Here is a 14,112-nt window from a genome sequence, read left to right on the forward strand (position 1 = left end):
TCATTGTAGGATTTGCCTAGTTAAATAAAGGGTAAATAAATCAAACGTTAAAGACAATGAGCAACTCAACGTCCCTACCCCCCATCGAAGTTGAACGGTAAAATGCGGTTGAGGTTTCGCGTAGGAAGTCCCAAGGATCCCGGATAGCACATGACACTGAGTACAATGAGTGGAATGTTTGTCAGACTGGTACGAAGACTAGCAAGCATTGGTGTCTGGGAAAGATGTAATATATTGTCAATGTCATTTCAAAGCCATGTTTATTAAATTGAGGTCTAAGTAATGTATTTAAAAAAAAGTTAAGAGTTTTAGTTATGTGTTTGTCAGTGATGAAAAGGTAAATAAAAGGTTAAAGTCTTAAATAAAATATTCGAAAAAGTTTTACAATGCGACTAGAATTCTCTGTTTACATATAAATTAATAAAAAGCGGCTTTCAACAACTGTTTTCTTTCAAATTGTGCATTCGAGTGTAGAGTACTAAAACCAATTTACTGTTAAAGGGACGAGCTGCACATGAAATGGAGTGGGACAATTTCAACCACTAGATGGCGACATTGACTTGGTGAGCTGCTGCTGGTGAGATCTGGGTCAGAATGCTTTTCCAAAGTAATCAACAGATGACTGTCAAATGTTGACGCTTGCTACGAGGCGAGACTGAGGTCTGCCCTGACAGTCCTGCCCAAAACTTCTTCATCAACGGGAAAGTAAAATACAGATATAAGTGTCGCAAGCGGTTGTCATTCAACCCTGCATGGAATAAACAGAAAAAGATTGATAGAAGCGGCAAGGTAGCTAGCTAGCTGGCATGTCACTGACAGTGCTTGGGGGCTATGCACAACGTTAGCCTACAGTACCTAGCTAGCTTGCTAACGTTGTTGAATGGCATGCTAGTAGGCAATAGCACTGGGCATATTCTTCTTTAGCATGTGGTTTATCTAACGGCAGTATCTTTCTTGCCCAATGTGGGGACGAAAGAGACAGCTGGGACATTGGCAGAAAGCTTGGCTAGCTGCAGTAGCTAACCAAGAACTGGTATTGTGCCGCAGATCCAGTTTCACCAATGGCAGTTCTCATCGCGGAGGACGCAATGACACCAGACGAGGAGCCGCGGGGTGACTGACAGTCTTCAGGAACCCGACCATCGAAGTAGCTAGCTACTACTGCTGACAATCTGGGAACATGGACAATTTTTCCAAATGCATCCAGAGAAATATCTCTCCCAGTGGATCAGAATGTAATGCAAGAAGGACGGATCATGTAGAAAAGCTTTCCAGGCAGACCAGCGCATGTAATGAACGGGAACCGCACACATCATGCCAACATAACACGCAAAACGCATTGAACCAGAAGGAAGCATGACAGCAAATTAACGTTTATTTCATCTTTGTATTTATTTTGCTGAACAACATTTGGTTTAGTCTGGCTATCACCACTGGTTCCCAGATTTCATGTACTAGTTCTATCAACCGATGTCTGAGATCAGTCAGAATTTAGATTTCATGATGACGGTGGAGGGTTCCACAATAAAGAGTCGGATCAAAAATCTTCTCCGCTCGCCATCTATCAAATTGAGAAGGAATAAAGATCGGAACCATAAAGAGAATCTCAGTAACAAGGTATGTATCCGGCGTGGATAGGATCAGTAGTAGACCATTATAACCAGCTTGTAGGTTTGCTATCAAACACAACGAGCGACCTTCCAGGCAATATCACGATAATGTTTATATAGGCCTAATTGAAATAGCGTTAATCTACAGGTAAAATTACATCATCAGCAGATTGCTTTCCAGTGGAAATAATTGTCTGGCTCCTCATAGAGTCCAGAAACATGACATATTTAGGGAAGTGTGTCACTGATCATAAACCAAAAACATGAACATTGCATACAGGCTTATTCCCCCTTGCAGAACAACCCCATGGAGGTTGTTCGTAGCATTAATCCTCATCCCTCATAGTAGCCTAGTCCTGCAGTTAACTCCATATATCTTCATCTTGAAGTAATTGGTTACAACTAGTATATTACTGTCCCAATTGCAGTTACAGTGATTCCTATGGACAAAGGCTAGGATATTTGCAACTGTAAGTTGATTATATAGGAGAACTGTTCCCTAGTGTTGCTCCCTTAGTGTTGACGTGAGAAAATGGCATGTGACACACATGGCATGTGACACCTACCTCTCACAGACAGCTGTGATCCTTCCATTCACATGTAGGCTACAAGCTGCCTGTGTTTTCTCTCTCACAAAGGCACACACGTGACGTGTGCCTGACTGAACCCCCTACAAAGCAATAAAGAAAAAAAACATTAGCCAAGTTAAGTTGATAACATTTTTTATGTATTTTATTGAACCTTTATTTAACTCGGCAAGTCAGTTAAGAACAAATTCTTATTTACAATGAAGGCCTACAAAAAGGCAAAAGGCCTCCTGCGGGGATGGGGGCCTGGGATTAAAATATATATATTTTAAATAAAAATATGGACTACATGAACAACACTATATAAAGAGAGTCCTAGGACAACATAGCATGGTAGCAACACAATATGGTAGCAACACAACATGGCAGCATCACAACATGGCAGCAGCACAAAACATGGCACAAACATTATTGGGCACAGACAACAGCAAGAAGGTAGAAACAACCATACATCATGCAAAGCAGCCACAACTGTCAGTAAGTGTCCATGATTGAGTCTTTAAATGAAGAGATGGAGATAGAACTGTCCAGTTGGATTGTTTGTTGGCTAAATCTCCATCTGTGACAATAACACTGTACATTTGAAGTTTAAGTCCACGAATGTAATCAATATGACAAGGTTTCATGTATAGTAAAGACCATTTTATTTGTAGGTGTAGATTAACAGTGAAATGCTTACCCACTGGTCCTTTTCAAATAAAATGTCATTTGAAACATGCACCGTATACAGCAGGTGTAGACCACCGGGTAGCCAATAAATACTGACATGAGGACTAAATAAACAGTGAATAACAATGAAGAGTCAAAATAACATGACTATGTAGAGAGTAACACTGTTGAATCGATGTGCAAGGGTACAAGGTAATTGATGTAGCTACACTATATATACAAAAATGTGTGGACAGCCTTTCAAATGAGTGGATTTGGCTATTTCAGCCACACCTGTTGCCGACAGGTGTATAAAGTCGAGCACACAGCCATGCAATTTCCATAAACAAACATTGGCAGTAGAATGACCTTACTGAAGAGCTCAGTGACATTCAACGTGGCACTGTCATAGGATGCCACCTTTCCAACAAGTCAGTGTGTAACATTTCAAAGCTGCACCGGTCAACTGTAAGTGCTGTTATTGGGAAGTGGAAACGTCTAAATAAATACAAATCCTCAGCAATCTACACAAAATACCCCATAATGACAAAGTAGGTTTTCAGAAATGTTTGAAAATGTATAATAATAATAATAATGAAATACCTTATTTTCATAAGTATTCAGACCCTGTGCTATGACAATCGAAATTGAGCTTAGGTGCATCCTGTTTCCATTGATCATCCTTGATGTTTCCACAACTTGATTGGAGTCCACCTGTGGTAAATTCAATTGATTGGACATGATTTGGAAAGGCACACACCTGTCTATATAAGGTCCCATAGTTGACTGTGCATGTCAGAGCAAAACCAAGGTAAGAGGTCGAAGGAATTGTCAGTAGAGCACTGAGACAGGATTGTGTCGAGGCACAGATCTGGGGAAGGGTACCAAACAATTTCTGCAGCATTGAAGGTCCCCAAGAACACAGTGGCTTCCATCATTCTTAAATGGAAGAAGTTTTGAACCACCAAGACTCTTCTTAGAGATGGCCTTCTGGCCAAACGGAGCAATCGGGGGAGAAGGGCCTTGGTCAGGGGGGTGACCAAGAACCCGATGGTCACTCTGACAGAGCTCTAGAGTTCCTCTGTGGAGATGGGAGAGAACCTTCCAGAAGGACAACCATCTCTGCAGCACTCCACCAATCATGCTTTTATGGTAGAGTGGCCAGACGGAAGCCACTCCTCAGTAAAAGGCATATGACAGCCCACTTGGAGTTACCCAAAAGGCACCTAAAGACTCGCAGATCATGAGAAACAAGATTCTCTGGTCTGATGAAAACAAGATTGAACTCTTTGGCCTGAATGACAAGTGTCACTTCTGGAGGAAACCTGACACCATCCCTACGGTGAAGCATGGTGGTGGCAGTATCATGCTGTGGGGATGTTTTTCAGCGGCAGGGCCTGGGAGACTAGTCAGGATCGAGGCAAAGATGAAAGGAGAAAAGTACAGAGAGATCCTTGATGAAAACCATCTCCAGAGCACCTCAGACTTACAGCGAAGGTTCACCTTCCAACAGGACAACAACCCAAAGCACACAGCCAAGACAATGCAGGAGTGGCATCGGGACAAGTCTCTGAATGTCCTTGAGTGGCCCAGCCAGAGCCTGGACTTGAACCCGATCAAGCATCTCTGGAGAGACCTGAAAATAGCTGTGCAGCAACGCTCCCCATCCAACCTGACAGAGCTTGAGAGAATCTGCAGAGAAGAATGAGAGAAACTCCCCAAATACAGTTGTGCCAAGCTTTTGGCATCATACCCCAGAAGACTCGAGGCTGTAATCGCTGCCAAAGGTGCTTCAACAATGTACTGAGTAAAGGGTCTGAATACTTATTTAAATATGATATTAAAGTTTTTTATTTGTAATAAATTAGCAAACATTTCTAAAAAAAACGGTTTTTGCTTTGTCATTATGGGGTATTGTGTGTACAGATTGAGAAAAAAAACTATTTATTCCATTTTAGAATAAGGCTGTAACCTAACAAAATGTGGAAAAAGTCAAGGGGTCTGAATTCTTTCCGAAGGCACAGTATGTAGGGGTAAAGTGACTAGGCAACAGAATAGATAAGAGACTGAGCTGTAGCAGTAGCATATGTGGAGCAGTAACAGCAGTGTGTGTGTGTTGGGGTGTAAGTGTGTGTGGGTAGCGACCAGTGTTTTTGCATAGTCAGTGCAATGAAGTTAGTTAAAAAAAGATTATAGAGGTCGACCGATTTATGATTTTTCAACACCATACCGATTATTGGAGGACCAAAAAAAGCCGATAGCGATTAATCGACCAATATTTTTATATATACAGTATATCACAAAAGTGAGTACACCCCTCACATTTTTGTAAATATTTGAGTATATCTTTTCATGTGACAACACTGAAGAAAGGACACTTTGCTACAATGTAAAGTAGTGCGTGTACAGCTTGTACGGTATAATAGTGTAAATTTGCTGTCCCCTCAAAATAACTCGACACACAGCCATTAATGTCTAAACCGCTGGCAGCAAAAGTGAGTACACCCCTAAGTGAAAATGTCCAAATTGGGCCCAATTAGCCATTTTCCCTCCCAGGTGTCATGTGACTCGTTAGTGTTACAAGGTCTCAGGTGTGAATGGGGAGCAGGTGTGTTAAATTTGGTGTCATCGCTCTCACACTCCCTCATACTGACTGGTCACTGGAAGTTCAACATGGCACCTCATGGCAAAGAACTCTCTGAGGATCTGAAAAAAAGAATTGTTGCTCTACATAAAGATGGCCTGGGCTATAAGAAGATTGCCAAGACCCTGAAACTGAGCTGCAGCACGGTGGCCAAGACCATACAGCGGTTTAACTGGACAGGTTCCACTCAGAACAGGCCTCGCCATGGTCGACCAAAGAAGTTGAGTGCACGTGCTCAGCGTCATATCCAGAGGTTGTCTTTGGGAAATAGACTTATGAGTGCTGCCAGCATTGCTGCAGAGGTTGAAGGGGTGGGGGGTCAGCCTGTCAGTGCTCAGACCATACGCCGTACACTGCATCAAATTGGTCTGCATGGCTGTCGTTCCAGGAGGAAGCCTCTTCTAAAGATGATGCACAAGAAAGCCCACAAACAGTTTGCTGAAGACAAGCAGACTAAGGACATGGATTATTGGAACCATGTCCTGTGGTCTGATGAGACCAAGATAAACTTATTTGGTTCAGATGGTGTCAAGCGTGTGTGGCGGCAACCAGGTGAGGAGTACAAAGACAAGTGTGTCTTGCCTACAGTCAAGCATGGTGGTGGGAGTGTCATGGTCTGGGGCTGCATGAGTGCTGCCGGCACTGGGGAGCTACAGTTCATTGAGGGAACCATGAATGCCAACATGTACTGTGACATACTGAAGCAGAGCATGATCCCCTCCCTTCAGAGACTGGGCCGCAGGGCAGTATTCCAACATGATAACGACCCCAAAAACACCTCCAAGATGACCACTGCCTTGCTAAAGAAGCTGAGGGTAAAGATGATGGACTGGCCAAGCATGTCTCCAGACCTAAACCCTATTGAGCATCTGTGGGGCATCCTCAAACGGAAGGTGGAGGAGTGCAAGGTCTCTAACATCCACCAGCTCCGTGATGTCGTCATGGAGGAGTGGAAGAGGACTCCAGTGGCAACCTGTGAAGCTCTGGTGAACTCCATGCCCAAGAGGGTTAAGGCAGTGCTGGAAAATGATGGTGGCCACACAAAATATTGACACTTTGGGCCCAATTTGGACATTTTCACTTAGGGGTGTACTCACTTTTGTTGCCAGCGGTTTAGACATTAATGGCTGTGTGTCGAGTTATTTTGAGGGGACATCAAATTTACACTGTTATACAAGCCGTACACTTACATTGTCAGTGTTGTCACATGAAAAGATATACCAAATATTTACAAAAATGTGAGGGGTTTACTCACTTTTGTGATATACTGTATATATGTAAGTAATTATGACAATTACAACAATACTGAATGAACAATGAAAACGTCTATTTTAACTTAATATAATACATAAAATCAATTTAGCCTCAAATAAATAATGAAACATGTTCAATTTGGTTTAAATAATGCAAAAACACAGTGTTGGAGAAGAAAGTAAAAGTGCAAAATGTGCCATGTAAAAAAGCTAACGTTTAAGTTCCTTGCTCAGAACATGAGAACATGTGAAAGCTGGTGGTTCCTTTTTAACATGAGTCTTCAATATTCCCAGTTAAGAAGTTTTAGGTTGTCATTATTATAGGAATTATGACGCGTCGACTATTTCTCTCTATACCATTTGTATTTCATATAACTTTGACTATTGGATGTTCTTATATGCACTTTAGTATTGCCAGCCTAATCATGGGAGTTGATAGGCTTGAAGTCATAAACAGCGCTATGGTTCAAGCATTGCTAAGAGCTGATGGCAAACGCGGTAAAGTGCTGTTTGAATGAATGTTTACGAGCCTGCTGCTGCCTACTATCGCTCAGTCAGACTGCTCTATCAAATATCAAATCATAGACTTAATTCTAATATAATAAACACACAAATGCGAGCCTTTGGTCATTAATATGGTAAAATCATGAAACTATAATTTCGAAAACAAAACGTTTATTCTTTCAGTGAAATACGGAACCGTTACATATTTTATCGAACGGGTGGCAACCCTAAGTGTAAATATTGCTGTTACATTGCACAACCTTCAATGTTATGTAATAATTATGTAAAATTCTGGCAAATTAATTACTGTCTTTGTTAGGAAAAAATGGTCTTCACACAGTTTGCAACGAGCCAGGCGGCCCAAACTGCTGCATATACCCTGACTCTGCTTGCACTGTGAACGCAAGAGAAGTGACAATTTCTCTAGTTAATATTGCCTGCTAACATGCATTTCATTTAACTAAATATGCAGGTTTTAAAATGTATACTTCTGTGTATTGATTTTAAGAAAGGCATTGATGTTTATGGTGAGGTACATTTGTGCAACGATTGTGCTTTTTTCACGAATGTGCTTTTGTTAAATCGTCACCCGTTTGGCAAAGTTGAAGTAGGCTGTGATTTGATGACAAATTAACAGGCACCGCATTGATTATATGCAACGCAGGACAAGCTAGTTATCCTAGTGATATCATCAACCATGTTTAGTTAACTCGTGATTATGTTAAGATTTGTTGTTTTTTACAAGTTAAGTTTAATGCTAGCTTGCAACTTACTCACAGGTCCTTTTGTGTAACAGGTGGTCAGCCTACCAAACAGTCTCCTCGTGGATTGCAATGTAATCGGCCCTCATCGGCGTCCAAAAAGGCTGATTACCGATTGTTATGAAAACTTGAAATCGGACCTAATTAATCGGCCATGCCAATTAATCGGTCAACCTCTAAAAAGGATCAATGCAGGTAATCCGGATAGTCATTTAATTAGCTTAGGGCTGTTTCCAACTAAAATAAATCTTGGTCGACCAAGAGTCGCCTGTTCTTTCAACCAATCGATTGGTAGAAATGTCAAAACGTGTATTGTTCCATATATAGACAAATCAACTATATACACTGAGCTTGTCTGATGCTTTAAGCACACTGTTGGATTACATAATTAAGACACACAAATGACGAGAGAGTGTCCGACCAGTAATTGATTTGATTGGGCCGGGCCTGGCCTGGCTCAGACTTATTAAGTGTTACAAAAAAAAGACATTGAGTGACTGTGTGACTAGCACCTGTTGTCTCTCTCTCTTCTCTGCTACAGCGACCACCACAGAACATCAAAGTGTTTATCGTGCTATCTCTGCTGCAGCGACCACCACAGAACATCAAAGTGTTTCTCGCTTTGTCTGTGTTGCTTAAGCTGCAGTATAATTACAGCCATTTCTGACTGAAAAGTTTTGTTACCGTAATCCCTCATTTGTATAGGAAAAACATTCCTTATTCCCTCAACCATTGCTCTCTTTACGTGACACATTAATGCATCACATGTACGTGACCAATAAGGCCTGACCTATAGCATATCGTAATCACATCAATAAATTGGTTATAACAAACTCCGAACACCATAAAATAGAGGCAGAGGACGTGACAAATAAATCCGAAACGAGGGAATGTTTACTGGTTTCTCATGAGGTAAAGGTGAAGTCGGATGTGAGGAATGAATTTGACTAGTTGTAGAACATTAAATACATTATAAGCGTACCAGAGAGTGGAGGCTCCTCAGAGGAGGAAAAATAGGACCAAATATAAAAATAGTGATAGATTTTAGATAAAACTATATTAAATATATTTACATCACCAAATAATTGATTTAAACACACTGTTTTGCAATGAGGGTAGCGCCATGGTGTAGCTGGAGGACAGCTAGCTTCTGTCCTCCAACATTGACTTCAATACAAACCTAGGAGGCTCACGGTTCTCACCCCTTCCATAGACTTACACAGAAATTATGCCAACTTCGGGAGGACGTCCACCAACCTATCAGAGCTCTTGCAGCACGAACTGACATGTTGTCCACTCAATCAAAGGATCAGAGAATTAATCTAGTACTGAAAGTATAAGCTACAGCTAGATAGCACTGAAGTACATAACATGTTGAGTAGTTGACTCAAAGAGAGAGAATTACAATACTAAAACTTTTTAAACAAATTAATTTCTTCAAAAATGAAGGAGAAGCAAGAGAGCTTTGTTATGTAGTATTTTCTTTTCACTTACTTATCTAGCATAAAATGCAGCTAGTTAATTTAGCCTACTCAAACATCCAGCTCAAAAAGAGAGGGATGCTATGTTAGCTAGCTGGCTATGGCTATCCAACACTGTAACTGTACACACTGTACTGCGTGACTGTAGCTGGTTTACTAATGCGTTAGTTGAAGTAGTTATGTTGACTCTGACATTAGATAAGATGGTGACAACAATGTAGGCTGTGTGTAGTGGTTAGCGACCATCATATGAAGGTTTGGCTTGGAAAGGTTTTTTTCTCCTGGTCACAGACAGCTGGTGAGTTGTGCACTGAAGTCCACAAGCAAAGGGAAAAGGTGAAACGAGAAGGTTTTAGTATGTGGCTGCTATGAAAGTTAGCTGTGTTTGTGTGTAATCAGGGTTGTATTCATTGCGCCAATTCTGTTGAAAAACGTAATTAAACAGAAGCAAACGGAACGAGACAGGGATAAACATACCTGAATTTGTCCAATAGAAACTCTTGTTTGCAACTGTTGGATCAATGATTAGATCCTAGATCAGGTAGATGCAGGCAAGAGTGCCCACGGCAGTCTTGAATGTGTCGCTGTTTGTCACCTTGATTACTCAAAATGATCTCGACCTGTGCACCTACAATGTAAACTTTCATTCATAGGCTAGGTTGTAGCAACCTCATGATGGGTATAGGGAAAATTGTAGTATCATGTAGTTGCCTAAACCTATCAATGTTACATTGAACTGGTTGAATGGAATATGATTTACTGTCATTCAATATGGTGTAATAGAAATAAGGCCATGCTCATTAAAAAAAAGTTATCCTCCCCCATCTTAAATGGCACCGACCACCACTGGTACCAGAGAGTTTGTTGTAACGTTTTTTTGCTAATCCTTTATTACAGCAAAGACTAAAACCAGTCACGTTCATTCGTGAATGCAATTTCCAAAATGGAACAATTTATTTATTGTTTAAGCTAATTATTCAAGGCTCGCTTTATTTTAATTTTAAAACAAATGCTTGATTTGCATTTCAAATCATAAATGCTGTGTGATGCTGTGATATGAACGAATGAATGTTTGATCCAGTATCCTAAATACTGTAAGTATTAAAATATAGGCCTAAGTAAGTTACGGTATTAAGACTGTGAAATTGTTTACTTTACAATGGAATTGGTGCTCATGGAATCAGTAGGCTATTAAACTAACACTCAAACAGGCAACAGAAGCAGGATCTGTCTTATTTCTGTAGATATACACTACCGTTCAAATGTTTGGGATCACTTAGAGATGTCCTTGTTTTCCATGAAAACATACATGAAATTAGTTGCAAAATGAATAGGAAACATAGTCAAGATGTTGACAAGGTTATAAATAATGATTTTTTAAATTTAAATAATAGTGTCCTTCAAACTTTGCTTTCATCAACGAATCCTCCATTTGCAGCAATTACAGCCTTGCAGACCTTTGGCATTCTAGTTGTCAATTTGTTGAGGTAATCTGAAGAGATTTCACCCCACTCTCCCTGAAGCACCTCCCACAAGTTGTATTGGCTTGATGGGCACTTCTTACGTACCATATGGTCAAGCTGCTCCCACAACAGCTCAATAGGGTTGAGATCCGGTGACTGTGCTGGCCACTCCATTATAGACAATACCAGCTGACTGCTTCTTCCCTAAATAGTTCTTGCATAGTTTGGAGCTGTGCTTTGGGTCATTGTCCTGTTGTAGTACCACGTTTAAGGTAAGACCCAGGTGCAGACAGTGTCGAAATAACAAAAGTTTATTATTCGAAACAGGGACAGGCAAAAGGACAGGTCAAGGGCAGGCAAAAGTCAGTAATCCAGATAGGTGGGGTGAAGGTACAGGACGGCAGGCAGCCTCAGGGTCAGAGCAGGCAGAGGTCAGTAATCCAGATAGGTGGGGTGAATGTACAGGACGGCAAGCAGGCTCAGGGTCAGGTCAGGTAGAGGTAAGCAATCCAGATAGGTGGGGTACAGGACGGCAGGCAGGCTCAGGGTCAGAGCAGGCGGAGGTCAGTAATCCAGATAGGTGGGGCAAAGGTACAGGACGGCAAGCAGGCTCAGGGTCAGGTCAGCAATCCAGATAGGTGGGGCAAAGGTACAGGACGGCAGGCAGGCTCAGGGTCAGGTCAGGCAGAGGTCAGCAATCCAGATAGGTGGGGCAAAGGTACAGGACGGCAAGCAGGCTCAGGGTCAGGTCAGCAATCCAGATAGGTGGGGCAAAGGTACAGGACGGCAGGCAGGCTCAGGGTCAGGTCAGGCAGAGGTCAGTAATCCAGATAGGTGGGGCAAAGGTACAGGACGGCAAGCAGGCTCAGGGTCAGGTCAGCAATCCAGATAGGTGGGGCAAAGGTACAGGACGGCAGGCAGGCTCAGGGTCAGGTCAGGCAGAGGTCAGCAATCCAGATAGGTGGGGCAAAGGTACAGGACGGCAAGCAGGCTCAGGGTCAGGTCAGCAATCCAGATAGGTGGGGCAAAGGTACAGGACGGCAGGCAGGCTCAGGGTCAGGTCAGGCAGAGGTCAGTAATCCAGATAGGTGGGGCGAAGGTACAGGACGGCAGGCAGGCTCAGGGTCAGGGCAGGCAGGAATGGTCAAAACCGGGAAACAAGAAAACAGACTATAGCAAGGACAGGAGCAAGGGAGAAAACGCTGGTAGGCTTGACGAACAAAACGAACTGGCAACAGACAAACAGAGAACATAGGAATAAATACACGGGATAATGGGTAAGATGGGCGACACCTGGAGGGGGATGGAGACAATCACAACGACAGGTGAAACAGATCAAGAGGAAATTGGCTCCAATTAAGTGCCGTCCATAGGGTATAGCATGGCATTGCAAAATGGAGTGATTGCCTTCCTTCTTCAAGATCCCTTTTACCCTGTACAAATCTCCCACTTTACTACCACCAAAGCACCCCCAGACCATCACATTGCCTCCACCATGCTTGACAGATGGCGTCAAGCACTCCTCCAGCATCTTTTCATTTTTTCTGCGTCTCACAAATGTTCTTCTTTGTGATCCGAACACCTCAAACTTAGATTTGTCTGACCATAACACTTTTTTTCCAATCTTCCTCTGTCCAGTGTCTGTGTTCTTTTGCCCATCTTAATCTTTTATTTTCATTGGCCAGTCTGAGATATGTATTTTTCTTTGCAACTCAAACTCACTTTGCAAGCATTCCAGAGTCGCTTCTTCACTGTTGACATTGAGACTGGTGTTGAGGACTTGTGAGGCGTCTGTTTCTCAAACTAGACACTCTAATGTACTTGTCCTCTTGCTCAGTTGTGCACCGGGGCCTCCCACTCCTCTTTCTATTCTGGTTAGAGCCAGTTTGCGCTGTTCTGTGAAGGGAGTAGTGTACTGCTTTGTACAGGATCTTCAGTTTCTTGGCAATTTCTCGATTGGAATAGCCTTCATTTCTCAGAACAAGAATAGACTGACGAGTTTCAGAAGAAAGTACTTTGTTTCTGGCCATTTTGAGCCTCTAATCGAAGCCACAAATACTGATGCTCCAGATACTCAACTAGTCTAAAGAAGGACAGTTTACTGCTTCTTTAATCAGAACAACAGTTTTCAGCTGTGCTAACATAATTGCAAAAGGGTTTTCTAATGATCAATTAGCCTTTTAAAATTATAAACTTGGATTAGCTAACACAATGTGCCAGTGGAACATAGGAGGGATGGTTGCTGATAATGGGCCTCTGAAGCCTATGTAGATATTCCATGAAAAATCAGCCGTTTCCAGCTACAATAGTTATTTACAACATTAACAATGTGTAAACTGTATTTCTGATCAATTTGATGTTATTTTAATGGACAAAAAATGTGCTTTTCTTTCAAAAACAAAGACATTTCTAAGTGACCCCAAACTTTTGAACGGTAGTATATATGGATGATTTATAAAGCCAGGCACATTTATCAGTTAGGCTGTTGATTATTAACTAAGTTTTGGTTTCCTCTCTACTCACTTTTCTTAGACAATAAGGCACGGGTTGTTTTCTAGACTCCTCATTCTGCTGCTGCCTCCGCCGCATTGTTCTCAACACCAATATGCGGGTTAACTTTGCTATTATGCACATAGCAACATGGTCTAGGAAAAGGCGCCAATTCAAAAGCACACTGATGTGTTTCAGAACCGCGGACAGCGACCACTATCCAACGCGGGAGAAAGCGCATTTGTTATAAAATAATCTTATTTTTTATTAGTGTTGCAACAATGTTCTTATGTAATATAACCATATACAATTTCAGTAGCACTGAGCCATCCCTGCGGTCTCCACAATAGATTAGTCCACTCAGACAGGCGCGAATCAGAGAGGGGTCTTGTACACCATGATATACACAGTACCAGTTGAAAGTTTGGACACACCTACTCATTCAAGGGTTTGTCTTTATTTTGACTATTTTCTACATTGTAGAATAATAGTGAAGACATCAAAACTATGAAATAACACATGGAATCATGTAGTAACCAAAAAGGTGTTAAACAAATCAAAATATATTTTACACTTTAGATTATTTAAAGTTGCCACCCTTTGACTTGATGGCAGCTTTGCACACTCTTGGCATTCTCTCAACTAGCTTCATGAGGAATCCTTTTCCGACA

At 41.8% G+C, this 14,112-nt stretch overlaps 1 protein-coding gene across 4 annotated transcripts in view; it reads left to right on the forward strand.

The window, feature by feature from the left end:
- Positions 1 to 613: 613 nt before the first annotated feature.
- mapkbp1 (mitogen-activated protein kinase binding protein 1) overlaps positions 614 to 14,112 on the forward strand; it is a 76,758-nt gene continuing 63,259 nt past the window's right edge. For 3 of the 4 annotated variants that reach the window (XM_031828681.1, XM_031828680.1, XM_020488492.2), the window contains exon 1: positions 614 to 1,617. In XM_031828681.1, the coding sequence (XP_031684541.1) occupies positions 1,471 to 1,617 (147 nt within the window). In that variant the 5' untranslated portion in view covers positions 614 to 1,470. The remainder of the gene's footprint in view (positions 1,618 to 14,112) is intronic. The other variant, XM_031828679.1, reaches the window with a different exon arrangement.

Source organism: Oncorhynchus kisutch, linkage group LG7 (genome assembly GCF_002021735.2).
Source record: "Oncorhynchus kisutch isolate 150728-3 linkage group LG7, Okis_V2, whole genome shotgun sequence".
Classification (NCBI taxonomy): domain Eukaryota; kingdom Metazoa; phylum Chordata; class Actinopteri; order Salmoniformes; family Salmonidae; genus Oncorhynchus; species Oncorhynchus kisutch.